The following is a 23,246-nucleotide window of genomic DNA, read 5'->3' as shown; positions in this document are numbered from 1 at the left end:
TACATAGGTAGAAAAAAGAGATATAGAACACAAATTTGGGGATGGATTTTAATAAATTTTTCACATACGATTCTACCTTAATTTAGTATATACTGCAAATAAGCAGAGTAAATGCAATTACATAATTAACTATTTCAAACAATGTTTAAGAACCTTTTTTTAAAAGACATTGTTGAAAGCATTCCAACCATATCATGCGTTTTGCCTTAGAGAGTATATAATTTGATTCAGTATAATATTTATTAAACTACTCATATATGTGAGGCATTGAGTTAAGAGCTAGGAAACATAAATAAAGCATAATTCCTATTGTCAAAGAATTTAGAATCTTGAGAAAGACAAATTTCTTTGGGGTAGGACGTGGCCAGTCAAAAATAGATGCCCAGGAACTATAAATCTAGGTATCGTATGTGGTTGCAATTGAAAAGGGAATAATTTTTCACATGGAAGTGGTTGGACTGAGGATGAATGGGACATCAATAAAAGCTCTCCATTTTTGTGCTGAGACGATATTTGATAGGACTTGAAGGTGTCAAATGAGAGAATGAATGTTCTTACAGGTGCAGCCGCAACACAGGCAAAAGTGTGGAGGCGAGAAAGTACTCCAAGAATGGAGTGGGGCAGTGTGGCGTGGCCAAAGCTTAAAGTCCATGGCAGAGATTTGAAAGAGGGGGACACTGAAAGGGAGGTTGGTGGCAGATTATGGAGCCCTTGAATGCAGTGTGAGAGAGTTTGGACAGCAATTTATACACTGGAGTTCCCACAAAGGTTTAGGGCACTGGGGATCTCACCATCAGATTTATGTTTTAGAAAGTACTGGAGAGCAACAATTGGAGAGGGAAAACAGATTCACTAGAAAACAGTAGCAGGGGTCTAGGAGCGGCGTCAATAGGGGTTTGATTTAAGTCAGTGACAGTGAGACTGAAAAGAACTAGACAAATCTGAAGGCATTTTACAGATTTAAATTAGCATGTTCGAGGCACTAACTGGGTGATGGTAAGGGATAGGGAAGAATCCCAATGACACCACGATCTTTTTGCTGGGTTGTGAATGCCGGTAACAAAGGGGAAAAAAGATGTCGTTGCAACAGTTTTGAAACCAAGTTTCAGGGCTGAGCCACAATGTAAATCATGTGAAATCTTATTTGATTGGGGAATTGCAGAATATCCTGGTGGAGCAGCTGTACCTGTGTGTGGAGTTTCTTTGGAAGTCTGAGCGATACGAACTCATCGCCGACGTCAACAAGCCCATTATTGCCGTCTTTGAGAAGCAACGAGACTTCAAAGTATGTGTTCGAAACCCCTAGAAGCTAGTTAAAAAATATCCTACTTTAAATTGGCAAATCACTTAATATTTTCAAAAGTAGGAACTCCCTATTCTTATGTCAGCATCATCTTCATGAAAGCTTTCAATTTATGGTTTCAGAAATTGTCGGATCTCTACTACGACATTCATCGGTCGTACCTAAAAGTGGCAGAGGTGGTGAATTCAGAGAAGCGGCTGTTTGGTCGCTACTATCGGGTGGCATTTTATGGGCAGGTAAGTTCACCAGAAAGAATGTGGTCCATCAATTCTATTGAGCAGTTGGAGGTTGTCTTTCATTCTTTATAAGACATTTCACTGCGTGTGCCAGTGGATGGAAGGGGTACAAGTGTGGGTATGTCCGACTCTACTCTAGTGTTTCTCTGGATATGGGGGTCTATACACCTGCCCATAGGAATGGACTACACTGGGAAACTAATGAACAAAGAAATCCATGGGCCTTAATACAGGGCAAGTTAAAACAGTGATTGCTAACTTCTTGCAGAAAGAGGGCACTTATTTTTCAGCATTTTCTTCTTTCCAATTCACCCCAGAATAATTACAGATGGATGTCCTATATTAAAGTAAAATTAAATTAAACATATTTTAATTTAAGACATGGCATTTCATAGTATTCTAAGAAATAAAAGAAATCCTAGGGGCTCCACCATGTCAAACCTTTGACTTTGCAATCATGCCATTATTTTCCTCCTACTATCAAACTGCCAATGTTTGTAGGCAGAATCCTCTGTGGTTATTTTGTTTCCTGTATTGCAGGTCAATATAATTTTAAAGTTATCTTTCTCAGTTTACTGCATAAGTGATGAACAGGATTGGAAATACTAGGTAGCCACAGCACTGGTCTGAAAGTGAACGTATTATGTATTAATTATGAATGTCTCTGAGCAGCTCTTTCAGTGGGATAAACCCCAGCAGCCCCCTGTTTCTTTTCCATAAGGCTTATGACACTATTATATCAGCAGATGTATTTCAGATAGTTGCTCTTGCGGATAAACATCCCATGCTTTGTTTTATGGTTGCAGTGGCGCTCAGACTTCTCACTTCCTTTTCCCTCTCTCATGGAAAGCACTCCAACACTTAGCTTCTTGTTCCTTCAACTCCTTATTTTCTTTAAGGCTACAGCCAAAGGAGTCAAATCCAGCGTGGTCATTCTAAATCAACTCCTGTTGAAAAACATATATTTTCTTCTACGCATCAAAAGCAGCTTGAAAACTAATTTCTGAATTAATAGATACTCTCCACCTGGAAAGGAAAGTATCAAGTAGCCACTTATCAAAAACAAATTAATCCAACCTGGATTTTTCTCACTGCACAGCAACATCAGGATGGTGGAGACAGAGAAATCTAGTGTCGTGAGAAAAAGATATCTATATAGCCTACAGAAAAAAGCTAAATGTAGACATCTGGGACTCTATGGGAAAAAATCTGGACTATCTGTAGTGTACCTTGCAGGAGAGAGAAGTGTGGGAATCTTCAGGAGGGAGGAGAAGGGAGAAGAAATGGTATCCTGGAAGCCATGAATGGTATCTTAGAAGCCAAAAAATACTAGTTGTGACTTTGTTGAAACATTAGAAAGAAAGGTGGCAGTAAACTCCATCAGAAAGGCGATATGGGGGTTGAGGAATTGAAGGGAGAAGGTGATTTCAAGGAGGATGGCCACAGGCTAACAGAACAGCACAAGAGTAGCCCATGAGATATGCTTTTGGAAAACCAGGACATGAGTCTATAGTTCTTCAGATGTTCTTTCCAAAGAAAAAGTAATAAACTACCATAAATACACTGGTCATGAAAACCAGATTGTCTACAAGATGGTTTCTCTAACCAATATCTGAGAAATGGGCTATTAAGCAGATAGAAATTAATCATTCCACTTTCCAACTAGCTTTTAATACAGATATTTACTCTTTTCTTCTTTTGGTCTTGATTGTTCCAGGCTGTGGTAAGTGTGTTCTCGCTCTCACTTTCTCTCTCTCTCTCTCTCTCTCTCTCTCTCTCTCTCTCTCTCTCTCTCTCTCTCTCTCTCTCTCTCTTTCTCTCTCTCTCTCTCTCTCTCTCCTCTCTCTCCTCTCTCTTTCTCCCCTCCCCCATTTGCATGCTCTAATAATTCTCACACTTCCCTCTGTACAGTTTTACTAAGCCTTAACTTTTTTGTGCAAATCAACATTGGGTACAAAGGGTAAGATAATTCTGCTTCCATTCATTTTTGAATCATCCTACAGTTCTTGAACTAAATGTATGCCAAGTGTGTGAATTACAAAAATGTATCCTTGATTTTTCATACATGTTACCTTTATGCACAAAGGTAGATGTAGCCTGAAAGCCTTACACACACACATACACACACACACACACACACACACACACAAATATGAATACCAAGTATTTTAAATAAATGTAGAGTAGACTTAGTATTGCAGATTGCCTTATTTCAGGCCACTCTGAGTTGCAGCTTCTTAAAAACATCAGGGTGGCCAGAATTTTACAAGTTGGAATGGGAGCTATAGATGGGCACCTTCTCTGAGTACTAAAAGAACTCTGCCCTTTTCCAAATGAGTATATTAGAGAGGTGAGGCCCTATAGCAGGGAGCTCTGAGCACCCACAGAAGTAATGGTATTCATTCCCAACACAAAAGATGATCAGGGGAATCAATCTTTATGCAGTAGTTCAGGTTAAGTCTCTAGAGATGCAGAAAGAAGCAAGATTAGAAATTTGGAGAACAAGCCAAATCAGAAATAACCTGCCATTACCTAGAGCTCAGTGACAACGAAGAATTTTCTTTGCATTATTTTGAACCTCATGAAATTGCCTATATTCAACCAGTTTTAACCTACAAAAAAAAGGCAACTTTGTATGGCTTAACATAATTGTTATCAATTAATCTGGAAAGAGAAATTATTTTAATGTCTGCACATTATCTGTCCACATTCAGCCCTGTTTGTCTGACTGGTATATACTTTTTTGTAATTCTGTAAATCCCTTCCCATATCCATACCATGCCAGCATTTTCTACCTTCATTTATAAATTTCAAGCTGTGGGTCCTTAACTCACCTACTAAAAGAATACTTGAAACCCCCCGTACTAAATAGACTGAGGCGGGCAATGGGGACGGATCGGGGAGGGTTACTTTCAAATGACCTAACTTTGTTCTTTTTTCAGACTCCTCAGTAAAGTGTGCTGATTGTGCTACTGACTTTTTTTTAATGCTGCAGTATTCTCAGTTGTCTTTTATAAAAAAATTCCAAAGGCAAAGCATTTTGTTAAATCTGCAGACTGAGAACCTGCCTAAGCATGGCACTCCATAAGCTCAAACCCCAGCTGCCTGTGAACAGGAGAACTGATGGAAGTTGTGCTGATAAGCAGGAAATTAGAGCCTCAGTGGCCATTATTCAGATGATATTCAAATGCCTGTCCCAAGATACCAGATGGAGAGTGTGAACTATGGTATTGAACAGGAGCAGACAGCACACATCACTTCACACTTGATGATAAATAAATACCAAATAGACTTGAACATTCCCCCAAACGTGTACAGAATGAAAGTTCCAGAGATCTAAGATTGACTTGACTACTTCATTAGCATAATCCCCATGGTCAAAAATAACTTCTTATTCATGATGGTGCTTTATGTGCCTCTAAGACTCACCTTTTAATATCCAAATTGACATGTCTTGCAATCATGTTAAAATGATTATGGAAATACAACGTGCAGCCGACTCTCAGCCTCCACAAAGATCTTTGGGTACATTTTATAGTATCAGCTAGGGTATTTAATATTGTGTCTGCACTAAGCCAGACACTAGAAAACAAACTGAAAATGCTTCTTTCATAGAAAAAATTTTTTAAAATGTAGTTCTTGTACAGCATGCATTTTCTAATGCAACACCCGGCATCATTGGCTATGGAAATTTTACACGAAGCATCCTATATAAAGCATCCCCCAAAGTGTCCCTGAAGTATTGATTTCCAGAGTAATGAAACAGCAGTAGTGATCAAACATCAACTGTAATCAATGAAATCCTTAGGCCCTGCTATTTAGCATGAAAGCAAACAACTGAATGTCCATTGCATAACTTAAAAGAACAGATGCCCCTGGAATTAATTAAATGAAAGACCTGGGGGAATTTCATTCTATTCACCAAAGAATATAGATTCTGTGATTCTCAATCATGCTTACATGGGTGTACTTGCATCTCAGACTCTTAATAAAAAATAAATTGGTGAAGGAGGGGAGGTATACATATAGTTTAAAAACCACCATATCTCTGCTTTGGAATGTGATACGCCCCTCCACCTCCCACCTATGTGAAAGTCACTGAACTAGAATGCATATGACTACATATATATACTGTATAGTTAAACATCATAATTGAGTTCATACTTATGTGGAACCATTTCTCTGAATTCTTGTAGCTTCTTTTCTCTTAGCATTTAGCCTATGGTTAACATTTTCCGATCCATCTTTTATACACTAAATTCTTCTTTGAATGCATTCTTTTCTTTATGAACTTTTAACCAGTAGAATATAATACCAAGGTCACCTATATTTGACATCCCAGTGATTATCCAGGGACATTGCAAGCTTCTGAAGTATCTGCAAAAACTTCTAAGAAGAAGAAGTCAATGATTTTAGTTTAGTTTATTGAAGTACATTTTTATCATAATTGATTGCCTTGAAGTTTGATGCATGTTAATTCTACTGACTCAAAGTCCTTGTTTAACTAAAATGTGCTGTTTCCTAACCACAGCAGATGAAGGTGTTTATTGCATCGTAAAATGACATTAAAAAAAAAAAATCAAACTAGCAAGGGAAATGCAGAGATCACATTTCCCATTGCCTTGAAATGCAGTCGATTCATAACCTGGAGGCTAAAGCAAAAGAGAGATTGCCCTTGGCTTCATCACCCCCATGCCCTTGTTTATAAATCATTTATTCTATAGACAGAGCTGAAATTGAAGCTTTCCTTCAGATAGTGTGCTGTAGCTCAGTGGGCTTTGCTTTGATGGTTTCCCTGGGTAAAAGGTAAGCATGCATCCCAAATATTTTCAGAGCTGCCATCTGTCTGGCTCCAAAAGCTCTTTATAGAAACCCCAGCAGATAGCAGATTAAATTCTTTATTCTGTTGTTCCAGCTTCTTCTTATTCGTTTCATGAAATAGTCTCAATAGGTTTACATTTCAAAGCTCTTCTTTAAAAAGTTCTGATCACTATGTCTTTCTTATCAATCACTAGCCAAAATATTGAAATTAGCATCAATAGACCTTTTATAATAAGAAAAATTATAGTTCTCGTGTAAGAAAAGTGAAGGGTATGTGTCTCTAAGCACTCAGAGTGAGTTAAGCTATTTCCCTGCATACAAGCCAGAACTCATATTGCTTTATGGACACAGAGTTTTCTCTTCATTGTTGCCACACCACAACCACCATCATCATCATCATGATAGCTAATACTCACCAAAGGCCTTCTGTTAACCCAGCACAGTCCTTAGGGTTTCCCAGCAGACTCCTGAGCCAGTACTTTTCCCATCTTACTGTCCAAGGAGTAGGGATGAAGGAAGGTCACCAGCCATGACTGAGGACTCAAAGGTTATGATGATGCCATGAAAACTTGCTTCCTACCACTCATTTTCTACTAACTCTGGATTTGGAAATTTATCAAAGGAAAAATTTGCATTGAAAACATCTCTTCATACTAGTTTTCACACTGTGGTTAAAAAAACAATTTTTTTTTTTCCTGCAACTTGCAGACATTTTTCTCATTGAACTTGAAGTTGTAAATGTTGCTTTAGTGTTGGCCCCCTGGGGGATTCTGCTTGATGGCTTCAAATGTCTTATTTCTCTGATGTGGCAGTCTGTCAATTTTAGCCACTAACTTCTGACCTTGAATCAGACAAAACTCCACCAAACAGCCACAGAAAAAAAACAGAGCAGGCTGGGAGTCATGTGGGAATGGGGTCAGATCTCACCACTGCTCTACGAAGGCTGGATGGATGATAGGGAGCTGCTTCTCATGATTTCAACATCACACGGCACTTTTTAGCAGTTTGGAGTCAAGGTACTCGCAATTAGTTGTGTTTGGTCTTGAACATTTCTCAAAGAAATGGTTCCACGAAAACACCTTCATTAAAAGCTGATGCAAATATACCTTTTTCAGATGTATGACCACTAAGAACGCTTTCATTCATCTGTGTATTCATTTAACAAATGTCAAGTGACCTCCTCCTAAACACGAGGCATTGTGCTAAACACGAGGTGTGCAGTATAGAACAAGACACGTTTCCTTCCTTTAGAAAGCCCAAAGTCAGTAGGGAGATATGCAAGGAAACAGGCAATTTACCTGCTTGACAAGAACTGTACTGGGAAATGGACAAACACACAGCTACGGCCCCCTTATGATGCAAAGTGTCCTGTTAAAAATGACCAAATTTACATGCATGAAAATGCTTTATAAGTATAAAGCATCATATAGATGTGACTTTGATAATTTATTCTTAGATCATCTCACATCAGCTGTGGAAAATACAGCATTGGAACATTCTGTCCACTTTTTTACATATAATGAATGTTTTCTAATAATCAAAAATTATTTTTTAAAAGGGATGGCTCAGTTTCCTTTGACCTCTAGTATCTTCACCTAGACCTCAAAAGCTCTTTCTTTGCAGGTCAACTCTGCAGCCAGAAGAAACCAGATACACTTGGATTCTTAACTCCCAGTTCAATCTAGTATTCTGAGATCACATGTATTCCACAGGGGGAAAAAAATGCTTCTGTGTCTCTTCAAATAGAAGGAATTATAAAGATTGCCTCACTTAGTTATCTTTGGATAATGGAATGTTCCGTTTCCCCTGTTCTCAAACCAGACAAATATATTAATAGAGGTTAAAACCTCCTTACCCTTATGGAAAGAAAATGGTGACAGAGTTGCTATTTTTAATCCTATGAGATCTAGCTTTTCAAGAATCTCAAACATCTAATAGACATAAAGTAAACTGAATGATTAAGTTACATATACCTAGGTTGTATCAAGTCCCTGAAGTCATACTGATGTAAAGTTATTCTTTTAAATAGCAGTACTTGGGAGCACACCGCATGTAATTTCCGTTATGACAATGATACAAAGTGTTGTGGTTTTCTGTCTAAGATCGTGTGGAATGCATATATTCCATTCAGGTACCTTTACATGCCACACAGTGTTTTCCGTGATAGTTTCAAAGATTTCTGGAAGACCTTATTTAAAATGATACTGTGACTGCTCTTTGAATGCCCAAAATTACTCCAGACTTTGTGTTCTACCCCAAGCTACCACAAGAGGGCATTCATCCCCCAAAATATGTGCAAGCAGATATTCCCATTGACTCCTACACAGAGAGAAACTATCTGTAAGGTATTTCATGAGGTTCTTTGGTCTGGCTGGGAAATATCTGCATTAATGTCTGATTATAACCTGAAATTTTGTTTTCTTCACTTCATCTTCTCTGATTTTGAATTTGATAGGGTGCTGTTCAATGGCTTGGATGACAACCAAAGGACTGGATATATTTTTTAAGTAAATAGTTTTTGTTTTACTTGTGACTTGTAATTGGACTTCTCTAATAAAATTGGTGGTTCATTATGTTCCTTAGGGTTTTTTTGAAGAGGAAGAAGGCAAAGAGTATATTTATAAAGAGCCTAAGCTGACAGGTCTCTCGGAGATTTCCCAAAGATTGCTCAAACTCTATGCAGATAAATTTGGAGCAGACAATGTGAAGATAATTCAGGATTCCAACAAGGTAGAGGAAAATCAATGTTCACACAAGTGCTAAGAATTTAACGTAATTTTTTTTATTCTTTGACTACATTAAGTTTTAACTTTCTGCCTAACTATGCAAAGTAACCTACCAAAATCATTTTAGGTGTTTTGCTTGTTTGTTTATTAGATGGTTGGTTGGTTTGGGGATTTTTGTTTGTTTGTTTTAGTAATTTTACATCATTTTAGAAACAGCTTACTAAATTCTCTACTTTCTCCTATAGGTCATTTGCATTTGCATATCAATCAAAGCATGAAACTGATTGGGCCCAATGGTGGAATTAGAAAAAACATCAAGTTGAAAATATTTATTCAGTCAAAGAGGTCTTCCTAGGCAATGCCAATTTTGAAAGCCACATTATATTAAACTGTGAAAGTTATATTATATTAAACTGTGAATATTCAATTACTCTCCTATTGGCTCCATAAATCATAGTTGCATCCTCTCATTAGATTACTCAGCATCTTCACTGGCCAACCTCTGTTAAGCTCCTGCTGCATGCCAGGCCCAGAACTGGGAGTTAGGGCACATGGAGTCTTCCTTCCAGGGCTCACATTTCACATGGGGCTGAGAAGAGAACTGACAGTTAACTAAATGAATGCAATGAAATACAACCAGAGAGTCATGCTCCAAGTTGCAGGGAAAGCTCAGGGTGGGAGACTGTCAGAACGAACAGCTCGTTTTTGCTGTTCCTCCCGCCCCAGGATGGAGTGGAGGGAATACAGAGCTTCCCGCTTTCCTTTCGGGGGCCCCTCATGGCTCTGCCCATCATGTGTTAACACAGGTGAACCCCAAGGAGCTGGACCCCAAATACGCCTACATCCAGGTGACCTATGTCACGCCATTCTTTGAGGAAAAGGAAATCGAGGACCGGAAGACAGACTTCGAAATGCACCACAACATCAACCGCTTTGTCTTCGAGACGCCCTTCACGCTGTCGGGCAAGAAGCACGGCGGAGTGGCCGAGCAGTGCAAGCGGCGCACGGTCCTGACCAGTAGGTGCCGGCAGGGGGCGCGCCTGTTCCGGGGCTCAGGCTGGATTGGTGGGAGCCAAGGGGGTATTTCAGTTCTGCAAGTGCAGGCTTGGAAATGCTTCCCGGGAAGAGCAGGTGTCCGCCTCTTCATTCTCTGTTGAAAGGGAGAACCCTTGGCTGGGCGCGGTGGCTCACGCCTGTAATCCCAGAATTTGGGGAGGCCAAGGCGGGAGGATCACTTGAGGCCAGGAGTTGAAGACTAGCCTGGCCAACATAGCGAGTCCCTGTCTTTACAAAAAATAGAAAAATTAGCTGAGTGTGGTGGTGCATGCCTGTAATATCAGTTACTTGGAAGGCTGAGGCAGGAAGATCGCTGGAGCCCAGGGGTTTGAGGTTTCAGTGAGCTGTGATCACGCCTCTCACTGCACTCCAGCCTGGGCAACGGAGCAAGAACCTGTCTCTTAAAAGAGGAAGTTGTTGGCTTCCTTGCGAAGTCACCCAGAGCAGAAATTGCCAGTACAGTTACTTTAGCACACCTGTTCCCTTTAGGCTGTATGTCATGACAGTCATGGGTCAATGTCTTGGGAAAGGCACAAGGTACTCCGAATTTCCTGTCCTCTCCCCTCTCTCCCTGATACAGCCTTCATTCCTCCAGGGTTGGCAGTTCTCGTAACTGTGTACTTCAAGGCAAGATTCTAAACCACACTGGGATTCAGAGGCTTCATCTGTAAAGTGAATGCAGACGTTGACCTCCAACGTTCCTGCTGGCACTATCTAGATCTATTCTATGAGCCAGTCAGCCTTTCGTTTATTCCACAAACACTTAATGAGTGCCTGCTGGGTGTCAGGTGCTGTTCTAGGTACTGGCAAGGCAAATAAACAAAACATGATTCTTGCCCTCAAGTTGCTCACAGTCTGTTAGGAGAAAGAGTCAAGAAAAGCAAGAATTTCAGCATGAGAAATGAAATGGGAGCACACAGGAGGGGCTCCTGAGGCTGAGGAGGGGCAAAGTGAACACAAGCATCCTGGAAGAGATGATATGTAACTTGTTTTGAGAGATGGGCAGCCCTGGATTATGTATAGACCCAGCAATAGTACTCACATCCAGACCATAAGAAACTTATCCAGAACTTTTGTCATCAAAAAAAATCTAGAACAAAGCTATAATGATATATACTATTCAGTATATATTTAAGCATTTGGTATTGTGGTGTAGTGTAGTTTATATTTGATTTACAAGTTGCAGTGGAAGTTATCATCTTTTCAGTGTTTAGAGACTCTAAAGATCTGAATCAGCCCTGACAATGAGGACATGTTGGCAGTGAAGGTGAGAAGGGCACGTCAGGCCAAAGTTGCTGGGACAAGAGGTAAGAGGTCTGAGAGAGGATGGCACCTAGCAGAAAAAAGTAACTCACATGCACAAAAAAACATGCGAATGGAATGTGCTGTGTGCTTTGAAAATGATATAAAATCCTCTGGACCTGCAGGGGAACCCCTGACCCCTCACTAGCCCTCAACCTTGAAACTCGTTTGTATGGCTTTTGTGCAGCAAGTCACTTGTTCCCCTACGTGAAGAAGAGGATACAAGTCGTAAGCCAGTCGAGCACAGAACTGAACCCTATTGAAGTGGCAATTGACGAGATGTCCAAGAAGGTTTCTGAGCTTAATCAGCTTTGCACAATGGAAGAAGTGGACATGATCCGACTGCAGCTCAAACTCCAAGGAAGTGTCAGTGTGAAGGTGAGTAAACATTGCCCAGGGCTGAGATGCACATGGCCAGAGAAACCAGGCATCGAACGATGTGGGAACTTTCTTACAAAGAATAAACAAAAAATGTTTTTCTATTAGTGATTTCATCCAACACCTTTATCTGAGTCTTTAAAATTGTATCTAGTTGTAAATGCACATTGATGGTGTCCAATACCTGTAGATATGCTTTTCTTAAGTTTAGCTGAAATAAAATTTTTTCTTCCTCAATCCTGCCATCCCATTTTCTGTGGGTAACTATGTTCTATATCTGTATCCTGGAGAATGAATGAACTAATAAATAAACACGGCACTCTTGTACATATCTGGCATTACGAGCCTGATAAAAGTGTTCCAAAACAAATTTTTAAAAAATGTTTGCTAGTTCATAAAAGGGACACGAGTGTTTATCTGTCTATCAGGGTTGTGGCAGGGAGCAGATGGCATGCTCACAGTGAGTGGTTGAGGAAAATGGAATAAATAAACATTTTTCCAAAGTGTGAGCAGCGCTTGGGAAAGCCAGCAAGGGTGTTAGCATCTGAGACCCGAAGGCGCCAGGAGGGGAGAGTTAGTGGAAGCAGACGGGGGACTGAGAGGCCCAGCTGACGACGGACAGGCGGGCAGGTGTGGCCTCTGCTAGAGGAAGGAGGCTTCTGTGGGGAGGAAGGAAGCCCTGGGGCTCACACCAGGGCCGGACAGGTGAAGTGAGTAAGGCACTCACCTTGGGCAAGAAATTTAAGGGAGCCCGAAACCATTCAGTAATCAAGACGAAATAATATTTTAATATGGCATTTTTAAAAATCAAAGTTAATGCCAAATACCCATAAGGAACAACATATTAACATTGTAAATAAAGACAGGCCAGTAATAGCATCTTGCCAGGTGTACTGGAGCCTGAGGCGCAAGAAGAAATGAGTGACGCTGATCCTGACACTACTGCACCCCCCTCTCCCCTGCTGCTCTTGCCTGTGTCCCCCACTGGCTGAGAAGGCTGACAGGCAAAGGAGCCCCTGGCCTAGCCCATACAGGACGCCTTCCGTAGGCACCTGGCTGAGTGGAGGGAAGTGGAGATTGCATCCGGAGAAGCAAAGGATGATACATCCAGTCCCGTTTACTGCACCTGCCACCTTGGCCATTCCAAGGTGGTGATCAGAGGCGCCCCAAATCAGCTCAGATGCAGTAGTATTAGCTGCCTTTTCCTTTTGCCTTCTTCCTTGCCAAGGCCGACAGCCACATTTAAAAGTTATGTGCACTAAGGATATGGACTCCTCCACGAGTGCGAGCATGAATAGAACCTGGCATTGTGCGTTCATTCAGCAAATCTGAAGAATGCCTCCTTGGACCGGAATCTAAGCCGGACTGTCAAGTGAAACACAGTAAAACAGTGATTCCGGGCAGGTGCCCACACCCCTACCACCGTGGAATGTCTTTGCATAGTAGTTACGTGTTTATTTGAATGTTAAAAAAAAAAAAATCAAACATTTGATTTCATAAATTTTAAATTTAAATAAATGTATGGGCATTAATAGAAGGGAGTGTAGTTTTCAGATGCAGAATTCTAGTATGCAGATATGGCAAACATGTGAAAGGGTGCCAAGTGGCTGAAGTTTGGGAAGGACGTCAGTGACAGAGAGGGTTCAGACGATGCAGCCTGTGGGGACTAGTTAGAAGAGAGCAGTAAACGAGGTGTACCAGTGAGAGGACTGCAAGGCGGCGTGAGAGAACTGGGTTCCCCAAAACTGGTGCAAACAGCTGCTACTCCGTCCAGCCCCAGAGAAGGCTACATGGGGGTAGGGGGTCATCCTCCACCAATTCCCTTCTCTCCACCAGGTTAACGCCGGGCCGATGGCCTATGCACGAGCTTTTCTTGAAGAAACCAATGCGAAGAAGTACCCTGACAACCAAGTAAAGCTTCTGAAAGAGATCTTCAGGTAAGCTCCCCTTGGTTGGAAGGTTCTTCCTCGAACTCCTTCAGGACAGGAAGTCCTGAATGCCCCAGGAATACTCTTCGAGGTGGCAGAGCCCATCAGCAGCCCGGCTTTGAACTCAAGTCACTGAACTCAGCGTCACTTCCCACGGGCGGTTTTTAATTTGTTTTCTCTGTTGCTGAAGGCAATTTGCGGACGCGTGCGGGCAGGCCCTTGACGTGAACGAGCGCCTCATCAAGGAGGACCAGCTGGAGTACCAGGAGGAACTGAGGTCCCACTATAAGGACATGCTGGGCGAGCTCTCCGCAGTCATGAACGAGCAGGTGAGCTTTCCCTGGGACACACGCTGTCAGCAATAGAAAGTGTCCGTTTTACCCCCAGCACCCGAGGGACTGGAAAGAGTCTCTTGTCGTGCTGCTGAAATCACTGCAGTTCACATCAGCACCGTGTTGCTGAGTCTTTTTCTCTCGTATGCACGACACCCCTGGCCGTAAAGCACAGATCAACTTGGGGGGAAAAGAATATGAGAACACAGATAGCTTCCACAGTTTTTAGAGCTGTTTATCCAAGCCCTATGAGCTGTTGCTTTTCTAGAATGCATGGGTTGGACTGGACACCGAGGAACACTGGGTGGCATTCCAACTAGGGTTTGCCACGCTCTGCTGTCCCTGCTTGAGGACCTCTCAACCCCCAGGCTGGGACATGGAATTCCACGGGGCTGCCACTCAGGGTCTCTGCATTGCATTCGGGAAGAAACCAAGGACTAGTCATGCATGGCCTTTTATGGCCAAGACCACCTCTACAGAGGCCATGCAGGAATGGTTTAAACCCAACCTCCCACCCCTCAAGCAAATCATCCATGATTTCTGCCATGCATGTAGCATGCTTTGTAAAGCTGTCCACAAAATGTGGGCATTCAACAATCTCAGGACTTTGGGGAGTGCTAAAATCAGCTGGTTGAAAGCCAAGTGCTGCCTGCCTCCTTAGCCTACTTCTCAGGCATCCCTCAACCCTCATGATCTACCTCGACAGCTCATCATCCATCTAACTCCTCTCCAGGAGTTAGACATGTTCTTTCCAGAAAAATTGAGGGCCAGAACTTGAGCTAGTCTCCTGGTTGTACTTCATATATAGTAGCCACTCATTAATATTTGCTCCCCTTCCTTCCCTTAAATAGTCTGGCACTATTAACACTCATCACAAAATATGAAATGTGTTGTACAAACCTTTTATCCTGATTGCATTTTCCATATTTTTCTTTTTTATTTTTTCCTATCTTTTTCTACCCAGATTTTTAACTCTAATATAGTAGCTAGAGAAAGAAATGGTTGATTGACTTATGTTGGAGAGAATTAATCTCCTTGGATAGGATTGCTAGTGAAGGTAGTGTTGGTTTGGGCTTTTTGAGGGGTAATGAGAACTAAATACTCAAGAGAGATGCCTTAGTAGCCAGGGGGGTGGGGGAGGGAGGTGGAATTAGAAATGTAGGAATGAAACAAAAAGAACACCATGAATCTGAGCGTTGAGAAGGTGGTGAAGGAATGCTATCTATCTTCAACTGGAAATTGACCTTTGGCACTTCATCTGACCTTGGAACTTCAGGCAAAAATGCTTTTCTCTTTTCTCCCAGCAGCTCTGTCGAGGTCCGTGTTTATACAGCTTCTGTTCCTCTGTGTCTAGTATTTCCCTCAGTACTGTAAGCAAAAGTGGTATGTTTTTCTTTCCTTATGTCTACTCTATCCTTTGTGGCCTTCTTGTCTACTTATTTCTTCCTAGCCATTCATTTTCCTCTTCGTCTCCATAGTGGCTAGCGTTCTAGAGGTTTCTATTTTGTTCCATTTCAATGTGAGTCTGTGGGGGGCGGGGGAAAAGCCCGGTGATTAAAACTAAAGTTAACAACTTAGCTTTTAAAATGGATTCAAGCAGTGTGTGGTGGCTCCCTCCTGAGTCCCAGCTATTCAGGAGGCTCAGATATGAGGATCGCTTAAATCCAAGAGTTCGAGACCAGCCTGGGTGATATAGTGAGACATGCTCTCATCTCTAAAAAAAAAAAAAAATTCATACTCAAATCAACTTCCAAAATGTTTTTCAGCTCATTTGTTTCCAAAATAAAGATACACTATCTCCCAAAGTGCTAATACAAAGACCAGGTGATTAAGGGGAGAAAAATAGTTTCTTTTCCAGGAAACCTTTGCAAAGAAGCAAAATTTGACTCTATGCTTCCTGAAAACTAGCGCACACACACACAAAGTGATAGATTGCACAGGTCTTGTTATTCAGTAAAAGAAATAGATCTGTTTTCAGGAAAGATAAGCTTTGTTCTGGTCCTGAACTTTGATGAGGATTTGTCACGTAGGTCTTCATTTATGGGATTACCTTCATGTACCTATCTACTCAAGCACAGATTCTGGAAAAAGGTACATATATTATTGTAATGAAGAGGAAAAATTCTGCCATTGAACTTTTTAAGAGATGGGGTCTCACTCTGTTGCCCAGGCTGTTGTGCAGTGGCCCAATCATAGCTCACTACAGCCTCCAACTTCTGGGCATGAGTGATCCTCCCACCCTGCCTCCCATTGTGCTGGGATTACAGGCGTGAGCCACCGTACCTGGACTCTACCATTGAACTTTTAAAAACAGAAACAATTAGAACGGCTACATAGACCTAGAAATATGAAAATAGAAATAGGAAATAATTAATTATCCAATTCATTCCAAAGGTGTCCAGAAAAGGCTTAGCTAGAAGAGCATTCTGTAACTATCTAGTTCATGAAGAACCTTCAGTATAAGGAAAGAGATGAAATAAGATAAAGTGAATGTTAGTGTGCGAAAGGGAGATATTGAGTTGTCAGTGACAGGAAGGAAATAATTACTTTTACAACCAGAATTCCACAGTTTTATAAATAGCAAAAAAAACACATAAAAGCCTCCCTTGACTGAGACCAAAGTAAGGCATTTAAGTATTTAAATGACACATAAGTATGAGTTGTTCATGATGTGGAGTGTGTTCCAACATTCAGTGAGAATGACAGCATAGTGAAGCCGACTTTGGCAATGAGTATCAAATATAAAACACAGAACAGACCCATTCTGTTATGTGCCAAGCAGGTGAGATGCAAAAGTGTATTGCTCTTAGAGTCTCAGATACTCTTTGAACACATCAGTCAAATTATTTATGCAGAGCTTTGGGGACATCCACCATAAAGAGATTTTATTGGGAGTACAGGCCATTCAGACGCTGAGTGCTTTGCAGAGGACAGAAGTAAAGTCTGTCGTGGAAGAGGGGCAGAGCTAAAGGTCATGGCACAGGGTGGTAATATGTGAAATTTGTGAGAAAATCTTCACAACTAGAAACTTAGTTAATTTCAGTTCTGTGCAGAGATATGTTTGAGAGGTGCTGGGGTTTCTGTTGTTCTTGTGTGTACATATGATTATTTGAATATATCTGATAAGAGAGCATTTTATAGGCATATTAACATTATTTTCAAAAGTAAATTCAGGTCAAGATATATTCCTATCTTTCCATTTATGCAGACACTTAAATGAGATTTCCAATATTTCTCTCTTTTTGATAGATTTGAACAATATGCACTATAAACTTTTAGAATAGAATAAAATCCTGGAATTGCTCAGATGCATTTGTAAAGTTTCATTGAAACATTTATAAATTCATATCTGATATTAACAGTTAAAGAGGACTGTGAAGCTACATTTTGCCAAAATGACTAACATGTGGGCTTGGGAAAAAAATCCTTTAGCTCTGCTTTGATATCCTGCAGGGAATAAAAATCACCGTCCTGGGTTTTAATTTTGTGTTCAGAGATATTAACGTTAACCTCTCCCTTATCACTTTGTTTTGCTGTGTTGTATTTTGTCCTGTCTTAAGATTACGGGCAGGGACGACCCGTCAAAGCGCGCAGTGGACCGAACCTGCACTCGAGTAATTAGCAAGGCGACCCCAACCCTGCCTGCGGTCCTGGTGTCTTCTAGCACTGAAGTCTGAGAGAATGTCTGCAGCAACAGACGCACCTCGAAGAGAACTTTCTGAATTTGCAGCTAATCTCGGGGAAGAGATAGATTTAATTTATTTGAACTTTTTATGGTGTTAATATTTTTGTTTACCTCGCTAGCTTGAAAATTTTGCCAGCCTCTGGATTTGCACATTTTTTATGATTTTTTTTTTTTTCTCCTTTGAGCGGTGTTGATCAAGCCAAGCTGAATATCTGCCATGAAATTCCAGTGAATGTGTAACTCAAAAGCAAACCCTCAGTTTGGTGTCAGATATACTATGTTCGATGCGCCAGTCCTAGTACACATATTTTAAAGGTTAAAGTGAATGTTTTTGTAACATTGAAGCATATTTCAGATGTAAATAAAAGATTGTAAAATATATGGTTTTTACCAAATTTAAAAGATCCTTTTTTGGTTAATACTTATGACAGTACTAAAATTATATGAATAACATTTCAGATACCATTATATTAAAATATTTGTGTATGTGTACAAAAGTGTTGATAAATACTAATCTTTAAAGTTTGTGGAGTTTCTTTATTTGTAATATATGTGCACTTAAAAGCAATGGGATGTGAAATTATGACAGTATTTTGTTGTTGTTAATAGAAATAAAAAATACAGTTACTTTGCATTTGGTTTCCTCTTGAAGAGTGGGTAGGTTACGACTAAAAGTGGTTCATTGGACATCTGTCGAATGCAATTCTATGCTCAATACTTATGATTCCTTTAAAGAAGTCAGGAAGTTCCTCCAAAGATGAACTAGACAGATCAGGGGGCTCCAAACCTAAGATAGTATTCAAATTATTTGAGGAGAACATAATATATCACAACCTTAAGGGTTATGGGAGTTAACCAGACTGTTCACAGATATTCCCCTTCTACCTTCCATAAATGTGTGGTAGGATTGCACTTTCCTGCCTCTTTTGAAGCTAGGCGTGACAAGGTGACTTGCCTTTGTCATTGAAATGTGAGCAAAAGTGACACGTGTTCACTTTCAGGCAGAGGCTTCAATGTTGCTAAGTGGTTCTGCCCAGCCCCCTGCCCTGATGGAGTTACCTTTGAAGCCTCTGTCAGCCTGAGACCCCAAAAGACCCCAGGGAGCAAGACTCACACACACCCTTCCCCAGCTAACCCTCTTGGTCCCAGAGCCTGAGTGAGAAAAGCCACTCTGTTGTGTTAAGGTCCCAAAGATCCAGAACTGTTAGTTACTACAGCATGATGAGCTTGTCCTGGCTGGCCTGTATTTTTGATCAAGCCTGGGACTGATGCTGGGCCAGGTTTGGGGACCACTGACACATTCCACCCTCCAGTCTGCCAACGTCAGCTCTAGTGGAACTGAACTAACCGACCTGCCTTGGGAGGCAGAAAGCAGGCTAGACAATGTCATTTTCCATTCACCTTCAGCAGCCATTGCAAAGTCCCAGACTCAAAGAAGGAGACTTCAGCTGAGTTCATCGTTCCGCTGTGCAAGTCCACTGGCCAGTATCTGCCCGCGGGGGTGAGGACACAGGATTGGGGTTGCACCACATGCAATTGTGTACTCTCTGCATTGTGTACTCAGAAGTGATAAAAGGATATTTGGGGTGAGAACTCATCCCTCAAGACACATTTAACTACTCTTTTCTCAAACAAAGCCCACTGTTTTATTTTAAGAAGATCTGCCTGTCATGAGCTAAACTCTGGCTCAAAGCATCACCCCCAATTTCATTCTGGGGCCAGTTCTCTTGGCTCCCAATTGTGTGGGTCAGGATCCGAGCTGCTCTCTTCTGACTTCCCATTTGGATTTTTAATCTGCCTTAGTCATTATTACTGCTCCGAGAACCCAGGAAGGCTCTTCTTTGATATCATCTCCCACCTAACTGATGACACCATTAGGCTTAATTCTTCATGCCCATCCCAGTCCACCCATCTCCCATGTCCCATGGACACTATCGGCAATGGGTTGCCATCCAATCCTGAAAATAAATCCTCCAAGGAAATATCTAAGGAAGCAATTGAAAATAATAGATCTTTTTTCCCTGGTAACTGCCAAATATTCTATTTTTTGCATCCCAAACAACATATTCCAAATAGTCCAGGTTTTACATCCCAAACAGCATATCCCATATGTTAGATGGGTTCACTATATTTGGGGTTCATTATGGGTTCACTATGGGTTCATTTATATTTTGCCCCTAAAGTGGTCCACAGAACAAGAAGCTTAAACACAACTGCTCTAGAGAGTTATCTGAAACCACTCTGCCTTAACAGCACTGACACTCGCCCTGCGCAATCCCAGCACCTCTGACCCCTCCCTGCTTTGGAGCTGATGCAGCAAACTGGCTGCTCAGAGACTGAACCCAGCACACGTTTCATCCACCACACATATGGTGGCTTTAATTTTTCTCAATTAGGTGTCAACATCTAACTATTAGGAGACTTTATGTTGAAATTCATCTTCCTGGTATCTGTTGAAAAATTGGCCATCTGGCATTGCTGGACTCACATTCCCACATGACAACAAGGAGTTAAAATCAAGGCCCTGTTGACCCCTTTTCGTGTGATTTCTGGCTTGCGGAAGTGTGCATCAGGCCCTAATCAACTTATATAAGGTATAAGCGGTTTTGTTTGTTTAGTTTTGTCTTGTTTTGTTTTGTTTTGAGAGCTAGAGTCTCACTCTGTCACTCAAGCTGGAGTGCAGTGGTACAATCATAGCTCACTGCAGCCTCCAACTCTTAGGCCCAGCAATCCTCTTGCCTGAGCCTCCCTGGATGGGCCTACAGGCATGTGCCTCTACACCCAGCTAATTTTTCTTATTTTTTGTAGAGACGGGGTCTCACTATGTTGCCCAGGTTGGTCTCAAACTCCTGGCCTCAAGCAATCCTCCCACCTCGGCCTCCCAAAGTGCTGAGATTATGACCATGAGCACCACACCCAGCCTAGGCCTCTGTTACTTATATTTTCTGCCTAGATCTGATGGGCATGTGTAGATCCCAGTTCAGACAAATATCCATCTAATTGTAGGGATCACTTGGTGCAGACAAAAGACCACCTACTTCATGTAAACGCATATTTTAACATGTTAAAATGCATATTTCTGAGCTCTGTCAGACTTTCTGAAGTAAAAACCCCTAGGGGTAGAGCCCAGTACTCAGGCACATGATTCTTAGACATACTAGGGTATAATAACTCCACTGGGGCCTCTGCTAATTAGCTACCCCTAAAAATACTTTGCACAAAACAATGCCTTGTAAACAGTGACCTGATTTTGAATTGCCAAGACACTGAATTCTTACTTTTATATTCCTTTTCATACTTATATAAGTTTTATCTGAATTAATACTCTGCAAAATAAGCTCAGTAAAAAATGGTAGTAAATCTCCCAGTTCTATGGATGAAAAGGCTGAAAATAAGAGAAATGGCATTATTTCCCTATTATTTACCCTGGAAGACATCCAACACAGATTATGTGGATCTGACACCTGGGATGTCAGGCCTGGCTCTGTCCGCTCATCCATTCATCAGCCCACTCAGTAGCTACCTCTCTTTCTATTTTCATTTCAAAGTGCAAGATGCCCAGACTGTAAAAAAAAAATTAATGTGCCCCCTCATTTTTGGTAAAAGTTACCTTACGAATAAGTGTCCATTATCCAAACCTCACATGGTACATCCCTGTTCTGTGTTCTCATTTAGGACGTGGTATAAATGGGCCGATCAGAGCATTTCCTTCCCAGGGGCAGGAAGCTTTCTGTGGGATGCAGTTAGAAAGAGAGGGAAAGCATGTTACCATGAAGGCTTGGCTTTCAGAACCCTGAATGTTGCTCTGCAGAAGGATTTCGCCATATTTGCAGACAAATGATTTATCATCTTATAATATTAGTCAAACTCCAGAAAGGCAAAAAATGTATGTGTTATAGAATGTCAGTGCTCCTGTGAGCTGTTAGGAAATAGAAAACATTTGTGAGCCAATGTGACAAAATGATCCTAAATCAAATTTAATATTTGCTCATATTACAAGTGGCCCTCATATCCTCTACCCACACTTGTGTCGCTGAAAAATTATATATAACATAAGGTGTTTATCATAACATATGCTAATTATATGACATCTTGTTCAAAACTGGTGGAGTCTGGGCATGATTAACATTCAGGATTCTCCGCGGGAAGCCCCTTTTCTTCCTCCTAATTTCAGACCCTGTCTACTTGTCTACACGTAACCTTCACTACAGCCACGGTGTTCTGCTCACCTAAAAAACCCTGTCTTGTTCCTCCTCCTGGCAGAAATGTCTCTTTCCCTTTTCTCCAACGGCATAAATCTAACTCACAGACATAAGGAGCCGGCATAATTCATATGTGTGATGGACACAGTGAGATCATACCTAGGCCTACCCTTCAGGACTGAGGCTCCCATTTCCCCAGCTGCTGGGACTCTTAGCAGCTGATGGCTCTCAGCTGAGTCCCTCTTGTCCAAGATCACATCCCAGCCCAGAGGAAGCTCATTGGAACAACTGGCTGATGGTGGGAAGTACAAAAGCCTGCCATTGCCCCAGTTCGGGACAATTCTAAAAGGCCATCCTGGCTCCCCAGCTCCTACTGAGAGGTGTCTTACGACTACTTCAAAGCTCAAGTCCTTCCTCCAAGAGGAGTCCAAGAGCACTGGCTCCCAGTCCCTGTCCTGCACGTAAATCTCCACCTCAGAGTCTGTTTCTTGGGGAGTGGACTAAATCAACAGCTCTTCCAGAGCTTTGCTTATGTTCCTACTGTGTCTGGATTTCTCATCCTCTTCCCATGACTGGCGTGTACTGCCTGTGTCTCCCATTTTCCTTTTTTTCTCAATTATGTCATCAGTTATCATCTCATGTGGCCAGCCATGCCCACCATATACAAAAACCAACTCAAGGTAGATTAAAGACTCAAACATAAGCTCCAAAACTGTAAAATTACAAGAATAAAACATAAAGGGAACACTTTGACATTGGGCTAGACAAAGATTTTATGACTAAGACCTCAAAAACATACAAAAACAAAAATAGACAAATAAGACCACATAAATTAAAAAGCTGTTGGACAACAAAGGAAACAATCAACAGAGTGAAGAGACAACCTATTGAATGGGAGAAAATATTTGCAAAGTATTCATCTAACAAGAGATTAATATCTAGAATATATAATGAATTCAAATAATTCTACAGTAAAAATACTAATCATCCTATTAAAAAGTGGGCAAAGGGCATGCATAGACATTTCTCTAAAGAAGACATACAAATGGCCAACAGGTGTATGAAAAAATGCTCGACATCTCTAATCAACAGGAAAATGCAAATCAAAACCATAATGAGGAAAAAAAAAAAAAACCATAATGAGAGATCATCTTACCCCAGTTAGAGTGGCTATTATTAAAAAGACAAAAAATAACAGATGCTGGTGAGGATGTGGAGAAAAACGAACTCATACACTGTTGGTGGGAATGTAAATTGGTGCAACTGAGATAGAGAAC

General features: G+C 41.2%; 1 protein-coding gene across 9 annotated transcripts in view; it reads left to right on the top strand.

Annotated features, from left to right (window-relative positions):
* Positions 1–18,399, top strand: part of DOCK10 (dedicator of cytokinesis 10) — a 246,665-nt gene extending 228,266 nt beyond the window's left edge. For 6 of the 9 annotated variants that reach the window (XM_076005985.1, XM_076005984.1, XM_076005983.1 and 3 more), the window contains 9 exons: positions 1,163–1,285; positions 1,426–1,539; positions 8,944–9,090; positions 9,893–10,103; positions 11,632–11,822; positions 13,659–13,759; positions 13,941–14,079; positions 15,390–15,465; positions 17,643–18,399. In XM_076005985.1, the coding sequence (XP_075862100.1) occupies positions 1,163–1,285; positions 1,426–1,539; positions 8,944–9,090; positions 9,893–10,103; positions 11,632–11,822; positions 13,659–13,759; positions 13,941–14,079; positions 15,390–15,465; positions 17,643–17,704 (1,164 nt within the window). In that variant the 3' untranslated portion in view covers positions 17,705–18,399. The remainder of the gene's footprint in view (positions 1–1,162; positions 1,286–1,425; positions 1,540–8,943; positions 9,091–9,892; positions 10,104–11,631; positions 11,823–13,658; positions 13,760–13,940; positions 14,080–15,389; positions 15,466–17,642) is intronic. The other 3 variants (XM_012749382.2, XM_020288173.2, XM_012749383.2) reach the window with 1 other exon arrangement.
* The last annotated feature ends 4,847 nt before the right edge of the window (positions 18,400–23,246 follow it).

This window comes from Microcebus murinus, chromosome 8, assembly GCF_040939455.1.
Source record: "Microcebus murinus isolate Inina chromosome 8, M.murinus_Inina_mat1.0, whole genome shotgun sequence".
Classification (NCBI taxonomy): Eukaryota; Metazoa; Chordata; class Mammalia; order Primates; family Cheirogaleidae; genus Microcebus; species Microcebus murinus.
This window is presented reverse-complemented; position numbering and strand designations above follow the sequence as displayed.